At 50.1% G+C, this 25776-nt stretch overlaps 11 protein-coding genes across 11 annotated transcripts; 6 read left to right on the forward strand and 5 right to left on the reverse strand.

The window, feature by feature from the left end:
- Positions 1 to 868: 868 nt before the first annotated feature.
- On the forward strand, positions 869 to 1552 carry VFPPC_04983 (cutinase domain-containing protein; the record flags this gene model as incomplete). The annotated part of the gene is made up of 1 exon (XM_018284239.1): positions 869 to 1552. One exon carries the CDS (start codon positions 869 to 871, stop codon positions 1550 to 1552), a length of 684 nt encoding a protein of 227 aa, XP_018145643.1.
- Positions 1553 to 2870: 1318 nt separating this feature from the next.
- Positions 2871 to 3338, forward strand: VFPPC_13734 (hypothetical protein; the record flags this gene model as incomplete). The annotated part of the gene is made up of 1 exon (XM_018291506.1): positions 2871 to 3338. The coding sequence occupies one exon, from the start codon at positions 2871 to 2873 to the stop codon at positions 3336 to 3338; it is 468 nt and encodes a 155-aa protein (XP_018145644.1).
- Positions 3339 to 3645: 307 nt separating this feature from the next.
- On the reverse strand, positions 3646 to 6037 carry VFPPC_04984 (glucosyltransferase; the record flags this gene model as incomplete). The annotated part of the gene is made up of 5 exons (XM_018284240.1): positions 3646 to 4814; positions 4866 to 5003; positions 5059 to 5651; positions 5702 to 5790; positions 5843 to 6037. 5 exons carry the CDS (start codon positions 6035 to 6037, stop codon positions 3646 to 3648), a joined length of 2184 nt encoding a protein of 727 aa, XP_018145645.1.
- A 622-nt stretch (positions 6038 to 6659) lies between these two features.
- Positions 6660 to 7523, reverse strand: VFPPC_15879 (ubiquinol-cytochrome-c reductase complex subunit (QCR10) domain-containing protein; the record flags this gene model as incomplete). Its single annotated transcript, XM_022428985.1, has 6 exons — positions 6660 to 6668; positions 6721 to 6777; positions 6831 to 6924; positions 7178 to 7231; positions 7370 to 7413; positions 7512 to 7523. 6 exons carry the CDS (start codon positions 7521 to 7523, stop codon positions 6660 to 6662), a joined length of 270 nt encoding a protein of 89 aa, XP_022284504.1.
- A 303-nt stretch (positions 7524 to 7826) lies between these two features.
- On the forward strand, positions 7827 to 8883 carry VFPPC_04985 (mediator of RNA polymerase II transcription subunit 4; the record flags this gene model as incomplete). The annotated part of the gene is made up of 2 exons (XM_018284241.1): positions 7827 to 7974; positions 8033 to 8883. The coding sequence occupies 2 exons, from the start codon at positions 7827 to 7829 to the stop codon at positions 8881 to 8883; spliced, it is 999 nt and encodes a 332-aa protein (XP_018145647.1).
- A 343-nt stretch (positions 8884 to 9226) lies between these two features.
- Positions 9227 to 11234, reverse strand: VFPPC_04986 (hypothetical protein; the record flags this gene model as incomplete). Its single annotated transcript, XM_018284242.1, has 2 exons — positions 9227 to 9294; positions 9356 to 11234. 2 exons carry the CDS (start codon positions 11232 to 11234, stop codon positions 9227 to 9229), a joined length of 1947 nt encoding a protein of 648 aa, XP_018145648.1.
- Positions 11235 to 12131: 897 nt separating this feature from the next.
- VFPPC_04987 (Sas10/Utp3/C1D-like protein) lies at positions 12132 to 13247 on the forward strand (the record flags this gene model as incomplete). The annotated part of the gene is made up of 1 exon (XM_018284243.1): positions 12132 to 13247. One exon carries the CDS (start codon positions 12132 to 12134, stop codon positions 13245 to 13247), a length of 1116 nt encoding a protein of 371 aa, XP_018145649.1.
- A 194-nt stretch (positions 13248 to 13441) lies between these two features.
- On the reverse strand, positions 13442 to 15172 carry VFPPC_04988 (hypothetical protein; the record flags this gene model as incomplete). Its single annotated transcript, XM_018284244.1, has 2 exons — positions 13442 to 14971; positions 15074 to 15172. The coding sequence occupies 2 exons, from the start codon at positions 15170 to 15172 to the stop codon at positions 13442 to 13444; spliced, it is 1629 nt and encodes a 542-aa protein (XP_018145650.1).
- A 1950-nt stretch (positions 15173 to 17122) lies between these two features.
- VFPPC_13735 (DNA-directed RNA polymerase III complex subunit Rpc37) lies at positions 17123 to 18311 on the forward strand (the record flags this gene model as incomplete). Its single annotated transcript, XM_018291507.1, has 2 exons — positions 17123 to 17618; positions 17671 to 18311. The coding sequence occupies 2 exons, from the start codon at positions 17123 to 17125 to the stop codon at positions 18309 to 18311; spliced, it is 1137 nt and encodes a 378-aa protein (XP_018145651.1).
- A 637-nt stretch (positions 18312 to 18948) lies between these two features.
- On the reverse strand, positions 18949 to 21457 carry VFPPC_04989 (topisomerase II associated protein; the record flags this gene model as incomplete). Its single annotated transcript, XM_018284245.1, has 2 exons — positions 18949 to 19237; positions 19296 to 21457. The coding sequence occupies 2 exons, from the start codon at positions 21455 to 21457 to the stop codon at positions 18949 to 18951; spliced, it is 2451 nt and encodes an 816-aa protein (XP_018145652.1).
- Positions 21458 to 24493: 3036 nt separating this feature from the next.
- VFPPC_17668 (hypothetical protein) lies at positions 24494 to 24847 on the forward strand (the record flags this gene model as incomplete). Its single annotated transcript, XM_022429357.1, has 1 exon — positions 24494 to 24847. The coding sequence occupies one exon, from the start codon at positions 24494 to 24496 to the stop codon at positions 24845 to 24847; it is 354 nt and encodes a 117-aa protein (XP_022285605.1).
- Positions 24848 to 25776: the final 929 nt, after the last annotated feature.

Here is a 25776-nt window from a genome sequence, read left to right on the forward strand (position 1 = left end):
TTTCATTTGAGATGTTGTCAACTTGGTGATCCACTGCAGACTAGTGGACGACCTGCCTGAATGAGTTACAGTCTCACGTGGGCTCAAGCGAAGGTGCAAATATACGAATCTAGCAGTTGTAGTTGTGGAAGTTTACTATTTTCTTGTGAAATACGAAACTGAAAGATTTTTGGTGTGCTCATGTATCCCATCTTATCTGACTTAACCCATGGCTGGGCAGACCAAGGTGTTGAGGCATAGAACAGAGATCGACAGATGCTACCTTCTCACATAAACCATGTGACAGCTGAAAAACTGAATTGCAAACTAACAGCTGAGCCAATGCAAGCAGCTAGTCTCCCATTAAACAGGTGCCTGCGATGATCATCCGGTGGAAGACGGCAACACACTCACCCCGGACTCTTTCCGTTGTTTAGAATCCTCAAAGAGTAAGACGTACATGCAAATCATGGCCTATCATGCACCAGTTTCTTCACCCATGGCAAACACGGCCTGGGTAAGGGCTGAAGACCATCCCATGCTAGATGTAACTTGCCGAATGCATCCCCCGCATTTTGGGCTCGGCAAATTTAACCAACCATACGAGGCAAGCTAAAGATCATGTTCGACGTCGAACGGAAAGATTCGTCTAAATGGTTGGAAGGAGTTGCATGTGTTGCCTATTCTGGCCTCTTTGCAACCTATTGACAACTCATTCCGTTTTGTTTAATTAACCGAGGCAATGCAATGGGATTGGACCGGAGTATCTATATAGTCTTTGTGTATCGCAACGAAAGAGTTAGTTGTTGTTGCTGTCCCTAAACAAGGAAACAAGTATCAAGTGTACTACACTTTACGTTTTACATATCCCATTACATCACTTTCAACAATGAAGCACACATCAGCTTACCTCAACTGCTTCCTTCTAGCAATCTGGAACATATCAACCGTGTCAGCCATCTGTAAAGACTATGTTCTCGTCGACTCCCGTGGCACCGGTGAACTTCAAGGTGAATCCATCGGCTTCAGAGGCATGATAAGCCAAGTCATGACGGCCCTTCCCAACGGAGGTCGCCATGACACGCTCTACCCTGCCGCGCCAGACCTCACCCAACAAACTACGTTCATAGGCTCCACGGACATTGAAAGGCTTATCCAGAACGGACTAAAGAATTGTCCTGAGCAAAAGTATGCCTTGCTGGGCTACTCTCAAGGCGCTACGGTAACAAACCAGGTCCTGCAGAAATTTGCTCCCTCCAGCACGGAGGGCCAAGCTATCAAGGCGGTTGTGCTCGTCGGGAACCCATATCACGTCCCTGATGCGCAGGGCAACAGGGATGAAAAGTGTGGGACGAAGACGGCGGGTGCGAATGGTATCTTGAATCCGATTGCTGATTACCGTATTCCTGAGGCGTGGTACCAGACGGGAAAGGTGCTTGATATCTGTTATACGAATGATAGCGTTTGCAATGGTCTTAATTTGGGGAATTTGTTTAGTCCGAATCATTTGGTGTATGGGTTTGATCCGTCGGTGCAGAGTTGCGGCGCGCACTTTTTAGTAACGAAACTTTGATGAGTTTGCTTGAGGTTGGTTGTTGGCATGGAGTAGCTGCTTTGATGCCGGTGGTTTGTGAGCCTTGGAATGGTGACAGGATATTGCTTACCTAGTGCAAATGATGATTTTAGTGATGAACCAAAGGGCATGTTTTGCAATAAGTGCTAAAAATGTTTTGAATCTTTCCAGGTGTAGTGTTTCCAAGGTGGTTTCGCATTGTGAGGGGATGGTGTTGTTGTACAGGTGTGATGAGCCCTCATGGGCATGACTGACATGATAATAGGAATGCAGAGCGCCTTTTGCGAAGTAAAGGGCTATTAGAAGGAAGAAATCCATCATACATACCAGATAGAACGGACAACACTCCTGTACAATACAACAGTAATGACTAAATGCCCTCAGCCCAACATGGCAGCCCGGCATCCAACCACTAACAAGCGCACTCATTACTCGCGTCATGCACCACACAACCGTTATCGATCTCTGGCGGCTCGATCAGGCGCATTCAAAACGACAAGTGATTGATGGACATGAACAAGCAAGGCAATCAAGCAGGCAGGCAAGCAAGCCCTCTCGCTTTTGTGGATCCCACCACCATTTTGTTTTCAATCAGATCATTGATTCTTGCTGTGAAAAGGTCGATGAGCCTGCCATGACCATTCATCACCCCGCAGCTTGGCCAGAAAGCACGAGCCTTCTCTGCTTCACTCCTTCCCTGCCCCATCCCCATCACCGATTTGATCCTATGGAAACCCCGCCATTAGTCAAACCAGACTTTTAACCTGTCACCACCACCCACGCACATGCCCTGCACTGCTCGTACAGCCAGTCACATTGCGCGCATTTCCTTTTGTCCCCAGCCGGCTTTTGCCGAGAGCCACCACCGTAGCCACCCACTTGACATAACCACACCCCGGATGGGTCGTCCGTCCGTGTCCATCCATGACCTTTGCTTCGACGTCAGGACCTGCATCTAGCCGTGCCGTTTCATTTTCTCCTCACATCGCTTCCACTTTCCCTTCACACCCGGCGATTTAAAAGCGAAAAGGGGAGCATCCAGAGCAGCGCTGTGCGGTGCCTCACACGATCCCGCTATCCTAGTAACCACGCACTGCGATATACCCGACTCGCGGTGTGACGTGACGTCCATCTCGTCTGAACAACCCGTCCCGAGAAAGGTCTTCCTAGCCGTCGTCACACCGAGCACTATCCGTGCGACATTTGCATCGACGACAAACTCCACCTCAACAGCTCCTGTCAACCTGGGAAATTGACAGCCGAGTCCATCTCATCCCTACAATCACCAACAGCAACAACCTCCGACACAGTCCCAACCATGCCCTCACAACGCCCCTACTTCCTCTCCTCCTTCATCGCCGCTTTCCGCCAACAAGGGCCAACCCTCCAAACCAACCAGCAACCCAACAAGCACACCAGCCAAACCACCAACGGCTCATCCCCATCGCCATCGCCATACCCGCAAACAGCGTCCGCGCCACGGTCCATCTCCTCCACGGCAGCAGCGTCATCCGCACAGGCGAATAGTCGCTCCCCTCCCACCAGCGTGTCTATCCACTCTCCCCGCGGCAGCGGCGCAACGTCCATTCCTATCCCGAACCCTTCTGCGTCGGGCCGTCGAAGGGGCAGCGACAGCAGTAGCGAGGGCTTTAGGGATGCGATAGGTGCGGATAGGTGGTACATTGGTGGTAGGACGGCGGGCGGGGAGGAAAAGTTTTTCAAGTTAGGCGTGGTGAGGAGGGTGAAAAGCAATGATGGGTTGAGCTTGGATCGGCTGAGTTTATAAGGGGTGGCAATGCGACTTTACTACAAAAAAAAGGGTTCGGCACCGGTGATGCAAGACGGATGCTTTTGAAGATGGGCTATATTTATGGGGAGGATGGCTTGAAATGCGAACATGAAATGAACTTGATGGATTGGGAAATCATGGGATGGCGTTTATAGGGCTGCTTTTACTTTACACTGCGCTCCATGACGGGGTAGTGTGTCTGTATCGTTGGGACTTGGAGCTCCAATGCTGTGTATGAATTTTACATATTATTTCTGCTGCACTCTTTGCTCAAGCTTGTGATGTGATGTACATTTTGGTAATTCTACCACATGAACCGTTGTAGGCGACCATCGTCGAGTATTTGCCCATGCTCGTCTTTCCACACATATGGCTTCATGAGGAATATATACCCAGTCGCCACATTGATCGCAATGAACCACAGCGTCTCGGCAATAAGTCGCACGTCATATCGTACAAAGACGTTGATGACTTTGCCAGCGAGCGGCTGCGGCGCCACTCCCTGAAATAGGCTGTCCACATCTCGGTGATGATGGACCCTCCATGCTGGTACCAGCAAGCGCCAGATTACCCATGGGATAATGAAGTAGCGAGGCTCGACCAGCGGCGCCGTCATTAAAGACAGTGAAGTGGCCACCAGGAATATGAGACCCGTAGACGTAGAGACCGGCTCAACCGACGCATAAAGGGGGTCATTTTCCAAATTGGTTCGTTGCTCCCCGTCGGTTGACGCCGATGAAGAATTTTGGACTTGACTCAGATCTTTCGGGTATTCGGCGTCTGTCTGTGTCTTCTTGGTCCCCCACGCAATCCAGAGCGGGTAGCTTGTATACGGAGCGGATTTGTTAACATCATACCATGCAGAGCACAACTCCTGGTTGCCCGACGAGATCCAGTTCGCGCAGCCTGCCAAGGTTCCCCATACCATCCATCTACTGACTGTATATGGGAGAATCAGAAGGAACCTGACCAGCGCGCCACGACGAATGGTATATCGAAAGATGTAGAACATGTAGTGTCGATTGTCGGCGAGGGTGAATGGGTGGATAATGGTGTTGTACTTGACAATAGCTGCGGATGCCACAAAGGTGAGGACAATGTAGATTGCCCAAGGTATGAACTTGGAGTTGAATATGAACTCTATTGATTTGAAAGCTGGAGAAAGGGACGGGCGACTTGGGGGTTCGGTGGTAGACTGAGAAGGATGGGAGGTGTTTCCTTTGGCCTTGGAGCTTCCTGATCGTTTGGACGACTTGACAGATCGAGACAGATTGAAGGAGCTGGAGGACTTTGGAGCTGGTGTAGAGCCACCAGTCTGGTTTCCCTGTGATTTTGAGCCGAGTAAAATTCTGCACGTGTTGAGAACTGGAATCGCATATGGTATGAGAAGCGGGACAGAAAAGAAGGCAAAAAACGGCCAGATATAAAGAAGCTGTGCCAGGTGTATAGTGGCAATATGATTGGACTTGTCACCTAGAAAGAGGGTTAGCAGAGCACTCCTGATTGGTTTCTTTTAGAACTTACCCAGCACAACACCGCCATTCCATGCCACAAATCCGACAAAAGCAGCGAGAATTGCCACGTACGGCCAAACTCGACGAAGGACTCGGACGGGATTGCAAATAATTGCAATGCAAACGCTGATCGCAGTGAAGAGCATGTCTATTTGGCTCTGTTAGCAGGTGATGCTGCTGGCCAGGGATAAACGAGTTCTCACCATCAGGCCAGGCCAGATTCAAAGGCGGATCATGAATATCGCCGATAGAATACCTCCAGGCATAAAACTTCATCTGCTCCGTCAACGTAGTCATGAAAGGTTGATCTACTCGTTGCGGCCGCAGGGTTTTGACTGCATGGACCGCCTCCAAACCGCCCATCCACACCACAATCCAGAAAACGTTCGTCTGCCTCATGAATAGACCCAACATTCCCAGTGGAATAGTAACCAAGTCGATAACAAAGGAGCACTTATCCCGCCCAACGCGCTTGAGGTAATTTAAATAGGATCCAAGCACCACAGCCGTCGAAATAACATCAGTGTAGTACAGTCCTGAGAAAAAGAACAGCAGTGGGAAAAGGGCGATATTGAAAGCTGTATGTATGGCATACGTTGACACTGTCTTGGGTCGCTTCGATGAGTGTGCCTCGTAGAGTCGCGATTCAATCTCATGCCGACATAGCATAGTCAGAGAAACGAGAACAATCAACCCAAGGACATTTGTGGCGCGTAAACTGCTGGCATCGCAGCTAAACAACCATGGCATGCCTGTGGCTGCTGCGGCTTTCTGCAACAAGATGGAAAAGAGATACCTGGTCATGGTTAGCCGTTGTGTAGTCTCTGTGAAGATAAGAAAACGGACAGCCCAGGCGGTGTCGTGATTTTGTCATCCCACTCGAGAAATTTGCATTCGCAGTATTTTTGAGCTTGTGGAATATGAAATATTTCGTCCTAGATTCACGTTAGCTGATTAAGTTGTCGCGAAGAGATGTGGTCTACTTACCAAGTACGGCTGTGTTACAGTCTCCGAAACGAGAGTGAGCCAAGCTCCGCTCAGCAAAATTAGCAAGTTGAATGGCAGAAGAATCTTCCATTTCTGCCCGGCTCCTCGTGAGAGTAGAAACAAAAGGGGAGACGAGAGTATCAGGGTGGCCACCGGGGACACCCAGCGACTATTGAGTTGAGTGTCGTTCGCCATGTTGTTCAAAGACTATGCCAGTAACGGCCTCGTGAAGTTGAGGAATTGGCAGGTATTAACGAGTGCTCATAGCCGTTGAAGTAAGCAAAACCGTGATAAAAAAGAAATTCTGAATAAATCGTCTTATCTCATTCTAAATATCCCATCGACACCCGATGATACATAAGCAACGTGAGCCAGATGTTGAAAGGAGATTACCTGGCAAGATAGCTCCATCCAGTTGGGCATCTCACAGTGTCATTTGCACTGTTATGCACTGTATAGTCTTTCACATTCACGTTTGCTATATCGCACTTGTAATTAGTTTGCATTGATGGACTTCTCTTCGGTATTCACAAAGTTTCATATCCTCCAATCCTTCACTGTTCACTGGAATGAGCTTGCTGTATCACCGCGCACTGCTCACTAGGAATGGCTAGGATTGAGTGTTCAAGAGATATTGCAAAATACACCTCATATGCATATCATCCAGTACAATGTTGTCAAGCGACAGGTGCATTCTCTTTGAGTCAGAGGCAACAGCTCAGAAGGTTTCTATTTTGAGTATCTTATACAAAGGGAAGACCCCTAATCCGTCCACGGGGTTCTGATATAATCTACAATCCAGGCTCCACCAATACACTTAGAAGGGCTAAGAATTCGTTAGTTGCGACTCTTATTCCTTTGAAGCACACATGACTTACGTTGTCCTGAGGGTGGACTTCGGGCTGAACGAAGTAACGGCCAACGAAGGGGATTTTCTAGCCACATTAGCTGACAGAGCGACAATGACCATCTCATGGAATTGGTATACCTGGAGAACGTCCTGCTGGACGCGAGGAATGCCGGAAACGTAGAGGAGGGCACCGACAACGGCGGCACCACCGAAAGAGGCAGATCTCACGCTCCTATTATGATTGTTAGTTCTCATAGCCTTTCCTAGACGAGCTTTCCAACCGCAGTTTCACTGTCGAAGATAGCTGAAGAATAAAAAGACCAGTCTCCAACATATTTTGTGCACGTTCAGGTCGAAGAACTGTCACATTTGCAGCAGAGAAACGCTCTTCGATCTGACCAGCCCCCATGCCGAAATAATGCCAAGTTTCACATGTCCCCCTCTCGCCAGACTTTATAAACCCCGGGATACAAGGTCCAACTTACGCTCGGAAGAGAGTGGTCTTGTTCCATCCATTGAGGTTAGGTTGGAACTGGTACCTATTTACCACAATTAGTCAATCATCCCTCCATCAATTCGAGCCATTCGATTGAATGCCAAGCAGTGCGATAACTCGACGTCGCACGTAATTCGGTTCATTCGTCGAAGTCGATATCATAAATTGATTCGGAACGTACTTGGGGCCGTAGGCGCTCTTGAATGCCGCAGCGCGGACAGGAGTCTAAGGAATTTCAGTCAGTCGGTAGCCCTTTCGGTGCCGCGTGCCCAATCTATGGGCAATTCCTCGTCCTAAAATCCATTAGAAGCGAGATTACTCACAGAGTAGACCATCTTGACTGGAGGAATAGCAGTCGATGCTCTTCAATATGGTTCAATTGCGTGCGAGGTATCGTCTTCAAAATTGAAGCCGGAACTGATGCGCGAGTTTGCCGACGGGAAAGCCCGGATGGTGGTGGCCTGAGGCCCACATTGCAGCTTTTAGAAATCTTGTCCAATCATCTCCCGCATGCTCTGACCCACTACAGCTACATCGCCAGCCTCGCGCATGTGTGCAACGCAGAACTTCTTTTAATATACGCCATTCCCCGTGATACTCGTTGGCTACGGGAGAAAGCGCTCGCCAAACCAGCGAACATGGACAAATACATTGACAGTCGTTTTGAGCGACTGGAAAAGGCGTTGTCAAATCTAATTGACTCCGTCACGAAATATCACCCTTCCACCATCCAAGCCGAGGAACTGAAAGCCGCAGACAGTGAACTAAGCAAAGGTCTCGAAGAAGGTAAAAAGTTCAAGCACACTGCCGTGCAAATCCGCACTCTTCTGACAAACACGTCCAGTTCAAATCCATCAGAACAACTACCTCCGCATTCAAAAGCTGCGCCAATCCTCCGCCGCGCTGGACACCCAAATCCGCGACACTCTCACGAGCCTCGCCAACACGCGCAAGGACATCGTCACCACGCACACGACTACCTTTCCATCCGAGCCAAACTACCCCATCGCATACGAAGAACTCCTCCGCTACGCGCGACGAATCAGCAAGACTACCCTCCCTCCAGCCGCGACCATCGAAGGCGCCGCGACACCGGTAGAAACGCAGTCGCCCAACCCCGAGTCTCAACCACAGTCGGCTCTTACGCCATCTGCGCGAACGCCTTCGCAGCCGCAGAGTCCCGCGATCAACGGGACACCGCAGCTGGCTTCGGAGCAGCCAACGCAGCAAACCGCTGTGGCTATGAATACGAGTCTGCCAGAGGGGATGAGCCAGTATCTCAACCCGCTATCTGGACAACTCTTCTTCCCCTGGCCGTTGGAGGACAAAATTCGCTCCGGGTCACTGGCTTCGTATCAGGTTCTTGTCGAGCAGGGCATTGATCCTAAGGGGTACGACCCCGCTACAGAAGAGGAAAGGAAGCGCAAGGAGGAAGAGGAACGCAAGGCGAGGGAGGAGCAGGAGAAGGCTGAGCGTGAGGCACGCGAGAAACAGCTTCGTGAGGAACGAGAGAGAGCTCGTGCTGAGAGAGAGAGGCAGCGCGAGAAGGAGCTCGCGGAATGGAGGCGGGCGAGTATTGTTAGCGGGCATCCTGATGGGCCGGGACCTTCGAGAGCAGGGACGGGTCTTGGAGAGAAGAAGCAGTTTCAGTTTACAAACTTGGATGATCTGGATGACGATGACGACGATGATTGAGCAGGGGGTACTGCGAATCTCGTCTCATTCTTATGTATAATTCGACGCAGCGAAGAGCGCATGCACAAGTGCATTACAGCCCATGACGAATGATAAAAGGCAAAAATATGATGACTTGTTTCTCTTCTCTATCAATAAATCGCTTTTCCAGGCATGACCAATTGACCCTCACGCTGTGCTCTACACCATTTTGCCAAAAAAGCAGTACTGTACTGCACGCGCTGGTCGTACATATATTGTTACACAACCCTCAATTAATAGATCCTACGAGCCATGATGATCGCAATCCTAGCCCCCCTTTTCGATCCAAATTCGATTCGCCACACGTCAACACATCAAGTCTTTAGTCGATCTTGATTGACGAGTAAATCTTCCTTACGAACCACCAGCTAGCAAAATAACCAATGGAGCCTAATAATCAAATGTCAATTTTTGTTTGCATACTCGAACAATGGTAGCATGGAGCACTTACCAGCAAGGATGAAGAATAGGAAAGAAATAAGGGCGCTGTAACCCATGTACAATACGATTCCAGCCAGGCCGCTGAGCTTCACCTTGGTGATGAGATAGAGCAAACAGTTCAAAAAGATGTAGCCACCACTCATACCCGCGGCCAGGAAGGATCGCCATTGCCAGTTATAGTTCTCGGCGCAGAGCAGGAAGTAAGTCATGAGAACGGTGACAGCCGCGCACACAACCACCATCAAGCCATAGCAAAGGAAGAGGAAGCCGAACATGTAGTATATTCGGCTGAACCAGATGGAGCTCATTATGAAGTAAAGTTCGACAAAGATGGCACCAAAGGGTAGCAGGCCGACAATCAACATGCTGGGAATAGGTCGCAGATAGGTCGTCACGGGAGGAATCTGGCGAGGAATTTGATTGGTGCGGACAGGTGCTTCGATCTGAGCGCTTCGGAAGCCGAGCCAAGATCCAGCGACGGAGAGAGGAATAGAAATGACAAACCATATTCCAATAATGACAAGCATGGTGGTGAACGGTACAGCTCCGGAGGACTGCTTGACCCAGAGGAAAAGGTCCAACAGGAAGAAGGCAGCAAACACGATACCAGGGACCAGCACTGGAGTTAATGCGATGTTCAACTTCCATTGGTCACCCTGCATCGCCTTGTAGGTTCTCGCGGATGTGTAGCCTCCGACGAATCCAAGCAAAGTGTACAGAATGATCATGATAGTACCAAGAGAGCCGCGATTGGATGGAGACAGGAAGCCCAGTAGAGCAAACAGGATGGTGCAGCCAGTCATGACGAAAAGCTGAGCACCACTGCCCAACAAAATAGAGAGCAACAGTGGTTGGGACGGAGTGCGGAAAACATCACCATGAATCAGCTTCCAGCCGGAGTCTTCTTGCACTCCATCCTCGATTGCTGAAGTTCCGCTGAGGTCGTCCAAGTTGATCTGGTCAAGTCGGTTGTATCGCGCAATATCCTTCTTCAGTGTGCGAACAAGAATCGACATGACTGTCAGTACAAGAATCACGACAATAATGGCAGTGTCGATCAGCCAGAACCAGTGAATCTTGGGATCGAAAACGTGGAGGTACTTGTCCCAGCGAGTCGCCCAAGCAGTGTCTGACTTTTTCCAGTATACACTATAACTGAAATGGACATCTTGGTTCTGCTCACGGTCGTCAAAGATGAGCTTTGGGTGGCTCTCTGAACAATCGGGCTCCCCAGTGTAAGCCAAGGACATGGGTTGGACAACAACACCCACAACGCGAAGTTGGTTTGCATTACCGTTTACCTCGTGATACTCGATCCAGATTTCGTAGTGGTTGTTAAAGAGAAGCTTCTCTTCCTCCTCCTCATTTTCCGTGAATTGGTAGTCTCCGATTGCGAAGCCGGGGTTGTAAAAGGTAGTGCCAGTGAGTTCGTCACGAATCTGTTGGCCTGCCGGCAAGCCATCTACGAGCCAATTCAGCGCATAGCCCTGGAAAATCCTGTCGTTGATAAACTCTCGCATCTTGGGCTGATACGAGACCTTGCACAAAGGCTTGCACGTCTCGTTTCTGAGCATGCGCAAGTCGAAAGGCGAGGTCATGATGCGGTCCCCGAACAAGATGCTTCCCAAGCTCTCAGAAACATATTTGGGGCCGCCGTTGGGTTTGCAAAATTGGAATGCAGGATGGTAATAGTCGTACGAGACCACGGAATGTAGTCGGTAATCTTGCATAGCAGCAACGGGAGAGATCTTGTTGACATATAGGGGTACGGGGTCGTCGGTTTTGTAGGAGGTCGGCGCAACACCAGGCAAGTAGAAGGCAGACGCCAACTGAGGCGCTACAAGCGCAGCAGCGATGAGCGCCTGCTGCGCGGTGTCTTTGAAGTGCATGTTGGTCTGGTTTTACGACATGCCAAAGTTGGATGGTTGATGTTGGGTAGTTGGGTCGTGAGCTTCGTTATGCGTAAGATGACGACGACTTGATTCGGCCTCGACGGCGTTGATGATGCGAGCTCTCCCCAAGGGTCAAAGGTATCGAGGGCGCAACAAGAAAAATGGAGAGGAAAATCAACCCTCTTCCTAGACAAGTATCATGAATCGACCGAGCTTCTTGTCGATAAAATGGCACAGAGATCCAAACCACGAAATGAAAAGCCGGCCCAAAAAAAGAAGAGGTCGAGAAGCTGACGTTGTTGGGGATTGAATCTCCAATCTGGCAACAAAGCGGCTGTAACCCGAAGCAGCTTAGTCAGGAGATAGATGGAGGACCGTTTCGTATTTGGAGCCTGACAGCAGGCAGGGACGACTCTCAACTGTGTTTGCAAGTTGCCAGGGTCTTGTCTGGTGGATGTCATTTTGCCAGTGGCTCATTGGGGGCTATGCACAGTGCCAGCAAACACTTGCACTCAGCCAGACAGACCAGACATGTGGTGCATGTGGGCATAGGGCCTGATGGCGGGTTGGACACTGCTGACGCGTTGGACTACAGGCACCAGAAGATCAATTGATCACAACCATGACAAGCCAGGCTGCATGTGGCCTGGTCAGACATATCAGTCACTAATTCTTCAGAAGCGGGACAGCTAGCACCGCCTAAAGACATTTCGCTGCAGTCAAGCGGAACACAGCCCAACCAGGCCAGACGCCACCGGCCATCCTTGCAAAAAAAAACCCACCAGAAGTAGCCCCACTAAAAAGTTTCCAACTCGATACTCAACCATCAACCGTCTTGAATTTTTCTTTGACGACAGCATCCAAACCAACAACACCCAAAAACGCACCAGCGCAATGGCTGCTCCAACTACTTTGCCAGCCTTGCTGGCCTCATTGACGCAGTCACTATCGCTGACCCAAGAAGCAGCACCCAAGATTGCCACCATCGACCACCCCAAAGATGGCATTTCGTTGCTCGACGTCAAAAATGAGCTGTTGCTGTCATATTTACAGAACCTCGTCTTCCTCATCCTCCTCAAACTGCGCAATGCAAAGTCCGATTCCGAAGACAGCAGCGAATTAGACGAATCCGTTCGTGCAAAGCTCGTCCAGTTGCGCCTGTATCTGGAGAAGGGCGCCAGGCCATTGGAAGAGAAGCTAAAGTTCTCCATTGAACGATTCTTACGAACGGCCCAAGATTCTCAGCGTGAAGAGAAATCCAAAGAGCAACAATCAAAATCCAAAAGCGACGAGAATTCAGATGACGAATCTGCATCAGACGAGGAAGAGTCCGGTGAAGATGGCAACCTACAAGGGCGGCTACCGATTAGAAAAGGCAACATGGCCGCAGCTCCCAATCTGGGAACCATGGTGGATGAGGTATCTGTTAGCCGTGGAGATCGCGAAGACGGACCAGCTGGAATCTACAGACCGCCTAAACGAGATCGCGCCCTCATGGATTCCGCACGGCCTCGTGAAAAGGCCGAGCGCAGGGCACAAAAGTCATTCACCATGGAGGAATTCGTCAACGACGAATTTTCTACGGCCCCAATGGCAGAACCTAGCATCGGTACAACTATCGTTCAGGGCGGTCGTAAGATGAAGACTGCCGCGGAGCGCAAGGATGAGGACGAGCGTCGCGAATACGAAGAAACCAACTTTACCCGTCTTCCCAAGGAAAGCAAGAAGGAGCGCGCCAAGAAGGCCAAGGCAGCGGGTCATAGTGGCCGGATGCAGTTTGGTGGTGAGGAATGGCACAACTTGGGAGAGGGCGTTGATCGAATTGACCGCTTGACCAAACGTAAGGGGCCGCCTGGCGGTGGTGTTCGTGCCATGCTTGAGAAGAGCCGAAAGCGCGGCTTCGACACTACCGATGGTCCTCGAGGAAGTGGTCGTGGTGTGGAAATGGGTGACCGGTTTCAAAAGAAGGCAAAGATGTTGGAGCGTAAAGAAAGAGGCAAAAACAGGTAGATTGGCATATGAATTGGAAGCACCATACACAATTTTCTGATTCTCCTGAAGCATCTACTTGAGTGAATATTGAAATTCAGTGATGATGATACAGCCTACTTAACACGCATCATACACGTTAAAACAAAACACGCCCACGGCCGTTACACATAAACCATACAAACTATTCCCAGTCCAATGGGCAACGGCCTTCATTACTCCTGTTTCGGCGGATCTTCCACATCCCTAAACAACTCCTTTTCCACCTCTCTCGGACAAAGAGCATCCCAAGTCAACAACTCTCCCGTATCAGTCGTAACACCATCCTTCAGCAACGGCAGCCCAGCTTTCCGCTTCTCATCCAACATCTTCCTCGAAGACCCATGCCACCACGTCTTATCCCACTGCCTCTCCCGCCACGACTTGTCCACCGAGTTGTGATGAATCATGGCTGGCACAGTCCCCGAGCAGATTTCCGAGTACAAAGGCACACTCTCCCAACGGGTCTGCTCGCCCCTGGCTAGTTCCAGCACAGGTGCTTGAGAGGGCAAATCATCCGGCATAGGTGCCTTGGCAGGGCAGTCAAACATGCCCTGGTTCCCGACCTGTTCCTTCAACGACTGATCATGCTTAATGTACCGAGAGTCAAATTCAGCATTGGAAGTCTGGTGCCCCAACAAGGACCAGTAGTCCAGCGTGATGCCAAATTCGTACGGCTTTCCAGCAAGATACTTTTGGTCGTTGGGCTGGTGCGAAAACCGGGGATTCAAGTAATCCTCCACAGGCGCATTCTGTATATGTGTCTCTGGGGGACGAGATCCCGCTCGCCCCGGGATAACACCGTCGAGAAAAGCGTCAAACACACTCCTGTGGTATCGTCGCATGACTTCCCTGTGAAACTCTTGCTCTCCGAACATTTCGACAAATATACTCTGATCACTGCCCTGGTAGCAATTATCAGAGCTTCCCGATCCGTTGTCATACCATACTCCCTTCCTGGCAGCGCACTCATCCATCCTCTCCTTGGCTCTCTCGAGAATCGGTCTCATTGCTCCTATAGGGCCAATCATGTATCCCGAGTTCAGGTACCGGGTTCGAAAACTGCTGTGCATATTACGCCCCATGAGGGTATCCGTATTTCCGCCATATGTATCCATTGGGAGTGGAGAGTCTGGGATGGGATAGCACGCAAGAGTGTGTATCTGGTTCGGTGAGCATCTTTTGCCGGCGCCAAACACGACGGGGGAGTGAATGTTTTCGCGATGGAACGCCCGTCCCATGCGGTGTGCTGTTCGGGTATTTTCCTCTGCGACAATGGCGTGGTATCGCGCAATTAGAATTTCGACGGGTAGCTGGAACCATATGTCGTAGCTGTCGATCATGAGGACGAGTTCGTTATCGAAATTGGGTTGCTTGCGGCGCTGTTCGTCGTTTATGTATTTCAGAACACCCGTGATCTTTGCATAGTGCGAACCGCCTCCTAATAGGCCTTTTCCATCGTCTTGCTCGCCCCAGGAGACAATGTGCGGGTTTGGATATTCGAGAATGGATAGTGTTAGGAGTGTCTTGCACATGTGGACGTTGCTTCTTGTCGCCGGGAGCAAGATGTGTAGTTTCTTGTCAGTGTTGGAGTTAAGGTATGGTCGACCAGAGGGGAACCGGGATTTATGCATCATGGGCCGGTGTATCCCAAATTCTGTAGCCCATGGTTTTCGAAGTATTCCGGTGCTCCTTTCTCGGACGGGCTATCTCGGTATTGTCAGCGTATACGCTCTACACGGAGTCACATTTCATCATAACTCCTGCTTGATATGGCAGTTTCAGAGACACCATAAGTGTGCACTCACAGTAACAAGAAGTCCAAAAACAAGCGTACTAAAAAGAATGGCAGTAGTTGCAATTGTCATGGGCCGTCTCGAAACCCGACTTAACAACTGTCTCAACATGATGACTCTCAAACAGAATATTTGGCAAAAGAGTAAAGCCAAAGCGGTACCATAACAAACAAATCAAGGCAAGCCAATTTTAAATTCAAGAAATCAGACTGTCAAAGAGACACCTCGTCCCAGGTCAATAATATAATCCACATACACAGCACAACACACCCGGAAATATCGGCCACGGCATCATGGCGCGAAACTCCTGCCAAGACAACGAAGACGCCGCGCAAAAAACAATTCTACCAATATACGTGCCGAATAGCCATCAGTTTACTATTTTACTCGCCTACTGCACCGTGGACGACCCATGTTCTCGGCGCATTACTAGTCTTCTGTGCGTGGACGCCTCACGGGGCATCATGCCCAATGGTAATAACACGGCCGCGTAACCTCGACAAGCCCGGCACCAAAATAACTGGAAAGGGGGAGACGAGAGCCGCAGACAGGGGTTGCTGGCTGAAGAGACGAAATCAGATCCGAGGTTCAGTATTATCTCAAATACTGTTCTTGTGTCGCGTGACAATTTCCATGGCAAGTCTTGCCACGATGTCAGAATTTGAAGGCTAGAGTTTGTCGAAGACGTCAGCCAAGCAGCTATATAAGAAGTGGATCGAACGGCGATATCTCAACGGAGTTTGGTACAAGCTCGTTGGCATTAAATTAGTCTTGGCTCATTGGACAGTCTTAGTGTATAGTTGAAAACTGGATAAGTTCTGTGAAGGGTGTAGAAAGAGGTGTTGCAGGACCGAGTTTTTTACTAACTGCCCTAGTACAACTAGACTTGACAACCTGGTTTCGGTGTTTGCTTTCCCAGCAAAGAATAATGTCTGGCGCTGTGTCGACGTTACTTGCATTCATTCTTCATAAGCTGAAAAAAAGAAGGTCTGGTGCATCCCTATAACACTTAATGGGGATTGTGCGTACTTGAAAGCCACGCCTTCTATTTTAGAGAACTTCATATTTCCGATGTAATTCCAGCTGGTTGATTGCCAACTTTTTCGTCACGGAACATGGACATTTGACGGCATCGTTTCGACCTGAAACAGACGTGTTGCTTATTTTGCAGTCCCAGAGGCTATTTGAGCCAGCCTACACCTGAACAAGACGAATACTAGTGTTCTTGGCTCTTAGAGACGTTTTCACTGGGTATCTGACTTTACTGTATATTGGCAACAGAAAATCTTGTTTAATAGTCGCTTGTGTCCCAAACTAAAGATGTTCGTAAATTGTTCTGCATATTAGCCAGATACCGCAATATGGCCAGGACAGAGACGGACGGATACGGACAGAGAGTCAAACCTAATAAGCCATCATGATGGGTTACATGTATAACGAAGACATGTACACCGCCACGAGTTGATCAACGCTTGGGGCTAATTGAAGGACAAATATTCTATCACCGACATATAATCGAGACGGCCTCACCAACTTACAACGAGTATATACAGTGGAGGGTTCAAAAGTATTTAAACACAAGAAACACATCTCATATCACGTTGTGTGCTGAGCCACATTGAGATATGTCATTGTATACTTAGACATAGGCAAATACGTTATACCACAGACTTGTAACCATGGTGTGCCAAAAACTCTTACCACCTCCAAAAGCTGCATTGCCTAAATTCACTGATTTCCAGATTGAATCTATCCAATCCATGCGAACGCCACAATTATTTCGTACAATTTAAGCTGCGGAGAAAAGTTGAAGACAACTCAAAAATCATCGTCACCAACCCACACATAGTACCGCCGATAAGATAAGAGCTCTGCACCAGCGAATTTTCCACCCCACCACCATCTACAGCATCGCAATGTCTCGACTCATGACATACAATCTCTTCATTTCGGACAGCAACTTGGTCGCGCGTCTCCAATTCACGCAATAAATGAGTCTCCATCGACTTTAACCAAACTCCCACATACACCTCCCAACAACACCTCATAACCGCCCCCACCATGAGCAAACTCGACAAGATGGACATCGACAACGACATTGAAGACGACGATCCCATCACGGCCAGCTACCCCGTCTACCTCAACCCAGCTCTCCCCTTAGGCCGGCGGCTCCTCGTCCTCCAACAGCCCAACCGAACCGACGACACGCCGCGCCCACCGCCCACGGAGCTCCGCCTAAAAGCGCATTCCGGCATGGTCGAAGTCGACCTCCCACTAGACAACACCAACGCCTACGATCGCGAAAAGGGCCTTAAATGGGGTCGCACGCTCCAGGCCTCCATGGCAGCGAAGAACGGCGGCAGCCACGGTCTAGCAGGGGGTTTTGGATTCGGCGCCGTCCAGCAAAGAGGCAAGAAGAAGGGCGAGCAAGATGACGACGAGTACATGGACTGGAACGAGGCCGTCCGTCAGGACAAGGTGCTCAAGACGCAGACCCTAGGCGGGCAGTACCCCGACACAGACGAAGTCCAGTACATGGTGGGAGTGTTTCAAGGGAGTACGTCAACATCTCACTCCTAACAATCTACATACTAACTTGTTTCTTTCAGAAAACCTCCACCTAACACCCGTGTCCTCGCTCGTACACCTCCGCCCCCAGCTACACCACCTCGACGCAACGACACAGCAAGAGCGCAATGCCTCCGCCTCAGCGTCCAAAGAAGCAGCAGGGTCCTCGTCGACCGCCGCCCGCGCCATCCACATGACCATCAAGAACACCGCCGACGGCGACGCAGTCACCACGGAAACCATGGCGGACCGTCTGCGGTTCGTGCAGACCGAGAACTGGCGCAAGATGCGGTACACCGATGAGAACGAGGAGGCCGCGTGGGAGGTGTACAACGAGAGCTTGTTCCTGCAGCCCAAGGCGGAGGAGACGGAGGATGCTGAGGGCGAGGGTAAAGCAAAGGCTGGGGAAGGGGCCGAACAGGATATGGAGGAGCTGGTGCCTAGGTTTGGGGCCAAGTGGAATGATAAGCAGTTGCTGGAGGCTGTGAGCGGAATTGAGAAGCCTGATCCGGAGCCAGAGCCGGAGATCAAGCCGGAGCCGAAAGACAAGCAGGATGCCGCGACGGATGCAGAGGATGGCAGGAAGCCGAAGGGTAAGCCGCGGGGTGGTGCGGCGCCTGCTGCTCCAAGACGAGGAGGTAGAGCCAAGGCATCGGCGAAAACAACAGTCACTATAGACTAGAAGTTTGCTGATCGGGGCATTATACGTGGACGGGGGCGAGTTAGTTGCATGCATCAACCTGGCGCACGGTGTTCACAGGAGTGGTTTACTTAAATTTTGGTTCGTCAATACAGCGGAATACTATTTTCGCAGGGGAAAAAAAGAATAAAGCTTGATTTACACATGCCAAGGACACTGGCACTCCAACCCGCCTTTCCTGATGCTCATGATGCTAAAAGGCTGCCTTCATCTATGCCCGTGACACGCCATGCTAAATATCAAAATCATTCCCCCCCCCGCCCCCCCCATTTCGTATTGTACAAAATGTTAATTTTTTTTCTCGCGAGCAAAAGAAGAAACAAGAACAATAGCAAATCATATGTAAAAATGGTGTCTCCCAATCCTCTCCGTCCGACCCATCCTCCCCGTACTTCTACGGCATGTTTCCCGTCAATGGCATGGCGTTCTCCTACATGGCATAATCGATTCACCTCGTCAAGTTTCCCAAAAGCACAAATCAGCCCAAATTTGCTCCATGGAACTCCCACGAGGATGATAAAGCCCTATATGTGTGCAAATATATGTGGTTCTCCCGCATTTCGACTTCCATTTTTCTCAAGATATCATGTTTTGTCGCATCAGTAGGTACTTTTTGTTTCTATTGCAGTAGCTCAACATCCAACCCGATGGATCGCATGAAGAGGTTGACACTGCCAAGTCGCTCGGCAGCCATAGCGGGTGGTAGAGTCTTAGATGTGGAAACAGTATCCAAAACACGATCCTTGACGGCCAGGACAAGCCGTGTCTGCTGGTCGTGGGAGGCACTAACACCCATGGCCGCAAGCAGCTGCCACACATACACGTCGATTCCAGCATTAACGCTCCCAGGGAAAATGTATGGCAGCGAGGGTTCTAGTTTGGTAAACAAAATTTCAAAGGTTTGATCCCTTTTGAGAGGTTAGCTATAGAGCAAAGGAGCCAAAGGGCTTGGAAGAAGACTCTTACCATTTCTCCCACTGCTCAGGGCTGCCGGCACCAGTCTGCTTCAAAAGCACGGCACGGCTCAGAATTAAAGTCAGCATAGAGACACCAATTCTCGTTCTGGCAATGAGATCGACGTTCAGTTTCGTGGCAATGAGGTTCAAGACTCCGTCAACAATATCCAACCCCGTTTCATTAAAGTATTGCATCAAAGAAGGCATAACAGTTGAAATGAACAGCTCGATATTTTCGCGCATGCGGGAGTTGAGACCCGTTTCACCACTAGTAACTGCGGCACCTTGCACGACGTCCAGCTGATCCAGGTGGTAAATAATCATGGTCAAAATCGTCGTTCGCTGCTCAAAGGTGAGGTGAGGAAAGATGCGAGGAATAGCCTTCTTGCCCTTGGCACACGACAGGAAAGCGATGAAGGGATGAGGAACAGTTGCGCCAATCGGCTCGTGCACCTTCAACTCAGTCCAAAGCTTCGCGTTGTAAGCGTCCAGTGTAGCAGCCCATTCCCGGTGCTGCTGTTCCAGTTCTGGATCAGGCTGGTTGCTCATTGGTGGTGGAATCAGGCGAATGTGGTCTTCAATCCTCATCAACGTGTCGTAAACCTTCTCAACGTTGCGCAGAATTCGCTTGCGATCTAGTACAGTTTCTGTATGAGGAGACTTCTTACCGTTGCTTGGACGGGGGGTCTCGCTCTCCGCACGCTTGATGTTTAGCAACGGCTTTGGTGTCTTTGCATTGCTGAATGAGATTTTGCCAAGACTGCCAGCAATGACGAGCTGCGGGTTCTTGGGTTTATTCTTTGCAGCCTCAACGGCCCTCTGAACCTGTTGTTCCATTCGTTGAATGTGATTCTCCGCGGGTCTACCGTGGCGCCGCATACCACCATGTCGACTTCCAGTCTGGAAGAGGTAAGTCTGTGCAAAGTTGCTAAGGGGTTGGCTTGGGTTCTGTCGTTGACCCGCGCGAATGTGGCTGTAAACTTGGTAGTAGAAGTCCTCAGAGATGGAAGAGTCGGAACCTTCAACAGGGTTCCCAGTGGCAGAGACAAGCTGCTGCAGCTGTATTCGAGTGATGAAGTTCTTATCCTGTGGTGTCATGAGTCCATTGTCTTTGGACAAGAGCCAGATTTTGTGATTTCTTTTAGCACGTTTCGTTTCCTGGTCCAAAAATGCTGCCTTCTCATCCTCTGACATTTGCATGATTTGAGGATGAGCGTGTAGCTGTGCCAAACCAGTGATGGAGCCTTGCGAGCGATGGGTTTGAGGACCCGACGCAGCTACAGGCGCAGGCTCTCCGGAAAGGCGGTTCGGGTTCTGTAAGATCTGAGTGGGCTGCACAGGAGGTGCCTGCTGACGGGGTTGCTGTTGTGGTGGTGTTGGTATCAGGTCTGGTGGCCGGGTCTGCATGCTCTGAGGACGCTGCAATATTGTGACTGGGTGTCCATGGCTAGGAGGGCCCTGCTGCTGCTGCTGTTGTTGTATGGCATGTTGACCCCCAACGTGCTCTGCGGGTGGCCCTTGTTGATAGATGGCGGGATCGGAGAGAGGAGCCTGAGCCTTGGGGGGCTTTGGAGCCTGAGCTCTCATAGAAGCCTCAACTTCTTCGAGGCTCATAATTTTCCGGCTGGCAGACGAAGAGGTTGGCTGGGTGGCAGGTTGCAAACCATGGGCGGTAGTCTTGACTGGCCCAATGCCCCAAATGCTTTGGTCAACATGCAGATCTGGAAGGGGTTCAGGGTCCCTATATTTCTCGTATCCAGTTCGAGCAGGTCTCTGCGGTTGGGTCGAGTAGTACGAAGCTGTCTGCGAAGGCATGCCCTGTTGCTGTTGATGAGCGGCCGTTGCTGCTGCCCTTGGAGCAGGCTGTTGACGGTTGAATCGAAGATGTTCCTCCTCAATGGCATCAGCCACCTTGGCGGTTTGTCCGAAAAAGTCAAAATCTTTACCAACGTTCCCAGCAACAGCAGTATCACCTCCAAAAGTATCATCGTTGAAGGCATCGTCGGTCTCATCCAGTTGATCGCCAAGCCCATCGTAAGTATCTTCGAAGTCAAGAGCGTCGTCCTCATTGCCTCGTCCAGAAAGGCCGGCAAACGGGTCGTGGGCTTGTGAGAAGCCCGGGGCAGCCTTGTTATGGCCACGGGGCCCGGTGTCAAAGCCGAAGAATGACATTATTCGTGGTATTGGAAGATGATCAAGAAATGTCAAGAATAGAAAGACTGTCACAAAGAATTAGAATGTTCTAGGTCAATGTTCGACAATCATGGCGGCAAAGGGCTTAATCGTGGCCAGCTACACTTGTAACTGGTTTGACCGTAGCTTCAACCCCAGGTCCACTTAAAGGACCATAGGCTGTCCAAATTTAACTTGCCGAGCTTTGCGACACGATATCTTGGGCCTGTTTGCACTGCGGCCCGATTTGAGCGCAGGGCAACTTGATCAAACAACCAAAAGGTCGGCAGTGTTGAAAGTGTTGGCCGCGAGTCCATCCCCCAGCCCTAAGCGAATGCAAACTGCGCCATGAACTTACCACTAGGATGACAGGGAGTTCGCGAGAATTATCAAATCGCCCAAATCTATCATGGTGTCTTCCAGTGTGGGATCGGTGATATCAAGGTTGGAGCAAGTGGCTCAGCAGCTTGAGGAGGCGAAACCAAGGCAATCGTAACCCTGAATCCGTGTGAGCTTTAAAAAAACAAGCGCAGAGCAAACACGGATGCCGGACAGACAGTGCCGTGACAAGCTATACGATGCAGCTTGCGATGCGATGAGGGAGAGCAAAGAGGGAGGAAACCAACGTTCCACGAATCCCCCACCCCAATCCGGACCAACCCAGTCATTCGGCCATTAGCGTCAGGTCACGTGCAGCACCTAAACCTCTCTGTGGGAGAGAGCCCTCAACGTCCATGTGTCGTGAATGGCTTCTAAATTATCAAAAAAAAAAATATGAGACTACATAACACATTTTCATGCAACCTGTGTTTGTTTTGCTCATCTAACTACCATACAGGCTAACGATCGTCTATTCGCCAAGGATTTCATTGGCAACTCAGCATCGGTCTTCTGTGGCAGTCACCCTACAATGACCTTCGTTTGCAAGTCCCCAGTTTCTGCCATGCCGATCAATTCAACCAATGTTTGCGCGAGGTGTTAGGATATGCACCGCGTTGAAGGCGTCCTTACTCTGTACTCGAAGCCAGTGAGTGGGAGACGCGGCGCCATGTGTTGTGCTTCATCGCTCTTCCCCTGTAGCTCCAATGTCCAGTTGAGTCTGGTGTCATCATGGGTTACACACGAGGTCAGCAGGCTGAGATTTGTGCTCATGTAACGCGACCGATCACAGGCTGTGTCTGCAAAGTGCAGAGTGACAAAGTTCCATCACCAGTCCAGTCATATTGATAAAAATTGGTAAAATGGGCCAAGGCTTTTATGGTAGGATATGACATCAACACACCCACTTAACATCCCAACACCGGACGGTAACTCACATTGTTATGCCTCGCTTAAACCAAGCAGAAAATCGTCTAGTACGTCATCAAAAGCCGGGCATCTCATATTGCAGCACGGTTACCGTGTCAATCACCCTCCATTGCTCAGCATGTGCGTTGTTGAGCATATGATATGAATGCGTCTCTCCGGGCTGCGAAACACAATCTTAAGCTCACGCATATGGATGTTTGACTGTAGGTAATTAAGCCACAGTCTTGTTTTGAGACTCCCAGGATACAGTCCATTACAGAGTTCACGCGAGCTCACGACGAGATGGTGATGTACGTTCTCCGTACTGTGCTCACAATGGCCGCGCGTTACTATCATGGTGTCACACAGCCATCACTCAGTCTAGACTGATGCATCTCGTGTTCAGCTACATTCCCAAAAGAACCACATGCTGCATTAATCCCATCTCGCCAAGAGTCCCTGCCTTGCCAGTGACTCCAGGTCCAGGTTGTGGTTCAATGGCTCGCATTGTTTGGTTTTCCGTTCAAATCGCTGACCCGAAAAGAGCAAGTAGAGAAATTGCGTTTTCCTTCTAATCTTTGAATTGAAAAAGAGTTCTAAATTGGTTCCGCAATGATGATTTCATCCACCTCAACGAGCTAACTTCATCTTGGATCACAGTATTAAACAAGTACCAGTCCGCCGAGGTGCCTCCAATCTGTCCCAACTCACAACATATTGGTGTTGCACTCCGTCCAAAGGTATACATAGGATTTCAGAAACGCGGCGAATCGACGATGGCTACCTCGTAAGCATTCAAGTTGTGAGTTAAGTGGAATGAATCTCGCTGTATAATAGCCACTTGTGGGAAAGGTCAATTTCTTTTGTTGTGCACCCAGGTCTTGTACTTCGTAACTGCTACGAATCACCAATGAGGCTGCTATCTAACAACGACGTCAAATTCGATGCACAGGCTTTGCGTATCACAAGGACACAAGTGCTCGTCATGTTGGCGAAGATGATGCACAACCATCCAGATGTTTGGTCTGTGATTTCACTTCCCGCGCCTGTCAGCGGCATACATGTGATAGATTGACTTTGAACATGTCCAAGAGAATCAATCACCCACCGATATGTGCTTCCCAGCAAGCCTATTGCGCGTCAAGTATAGGTCTTGAGCATATGGCCAAAAACCACACACCCAAGCTGTCATAATATTCGCGATATCAGTGCATCGTTGATCTCATAGTTCTGAAACTGATCGTCATCCCCACATGGCGAACATACATGATGTACCGTGATTATGTACAGTACTGTGCTGTATAGTACAGTAAGTACCTCTGCCAGGCCGGTTCGTATTAACCGCCATGCCAAGCACGCTGACTTGATTGTCAATTTGATCCAATATGGGAGCTGAACCGTGTAGTCAATGAAGGTCTTGTGGGTCTGCCCCTGAGACGATGTGCATTATTAGCATTTTCGTTGATCCCAGCAGAACTAGGCCAACGATGAGAGGCCAGAGCCAATTGAACGGCATTGTAACCCGTGTGGCTGCAGGCCGCGGCCTGATCTATCCCCTAGGCCCATGTCAGGTTTTCTTGAAACCAAACGTTGAAATTGCCGAAATGTCTCGCCCTGCCCTGTGGCATCGACACCAGTGGTATCAAGCCAGGGGTCACAGGACGCAAAGGGAGCGCCGTGGTCTAGATCAGAAGGCACAACATTCCGATCGTAGTGTCGACATCTCAGGGAACCAAAGATTTGGTCACAATGAGGAATGAAGAACAGGCTGTGGCAGGCAAGAAGACAGAGGCCCCGACGGACGCCACTGAGTCCACTGCCGCACCGACCGAAATATTGAATCCTAGCAAAACGCCAATAAACTCTGATGCATGTCGCAAGAGTCGAAGAGTCTGGTCTGGCGTGCTCCGTATCCCACTCTATCCATGGCTATGGCTTTGGCTTGACCAGCCCGAGAGTGTCAAAGCTCGAATGCTGGGAGCAGCAGTTCGTGTTGGAAGGTTTGGAAGGTCGTTCGTGTGGAAGAGCAGATCTGCTCGGCTGTTCTTTGGTGGCGCAAGGGTGGCATGGCCTCATGTTGACGGAAAAGTTAGTTGCATTTGACGTTTGGATACTCCGTACATGTAGTAATACAAACCATGTTACTGTGCTGTACTGTCTGCACTCTTGAGAGAGGAGGAACTTCCTTGCAATGCTGTGCTGCACTGCGTACTTTGTGCATTCGCTTTGGAACTCTGAACCTTGTCGTTTTGCCCCACCCGCTTGGCATCAACCACGAAGGTGCGAACATTGAAAGAAAGCTAGTCTTGGGCCAGACAATAGGGAGGATTGCCATTTCTGATCAGGTCAAGTCCTACGTGGCATTAGTTTGGATGGAGTCTGCCTCCTGAATTCGTCGTCAAGCCCAGCCCGAGACACCGGCAGGTTTGTTTCAATAATCCATTGATGCCAGGCCATCATCTCTCGTCGATTCCAATCCCCACCCAGTTGACGCTCCAGACCAAGACCAGAGAGAGCAGAAGGCCAGACAGATTGACCCTTTGTTCTGCACCCTCTTCGCAATCGACCCCGTCTGTCGTTCCATCCACGTCCATTTGATCGCATCTACACCAGTGGGCGACTGCACTTGACACCCGGGCACTTTGCTCCTTTTCTTCTTCTTCGCTTTTTTTTCAACTTCATTTCCCATCTTGTCCCTCATCTTCGACGACGGGCATGTTTCTCGCATGCCTCGATCGTTTCAGTCTAGACTTTTTATCTTTTTCCGACCTGACGACGCACCTACAGACATAGTTCTCCCCAGACTCTAACCAATAATAGCGTGCCCTGCAATCTTGCATGCCAGAGGGACAGCTGTTCGACTAAGCCCCCCTTATTAAAAGTACCGAGTCCACGCGCCGCTCTTCCTCAGCCCATCTTCCGGAATACGAGAACTTGCCAACTCCATCGTCCTCGAGGCACCGGCAATTTCGAGACTCGATTTTGTTCCATTGATAATCAAACCAGCCGTCCCAGGAATCAATCACGGTCGC

Source organism: Pochonia chlamydosporia, chromosome 3 (assembly GCF_001653235.2).
Source record: "Pochonia chlamydosporia 170 chromosome 3, whole genome shotgun sequence".
NCBI lineage: Eukaryota > Fungi > Ascomycota > Sordariomycetes > Hypocreales > Clavicipitaceae > Pochonia > Pochonia chlamydosporia.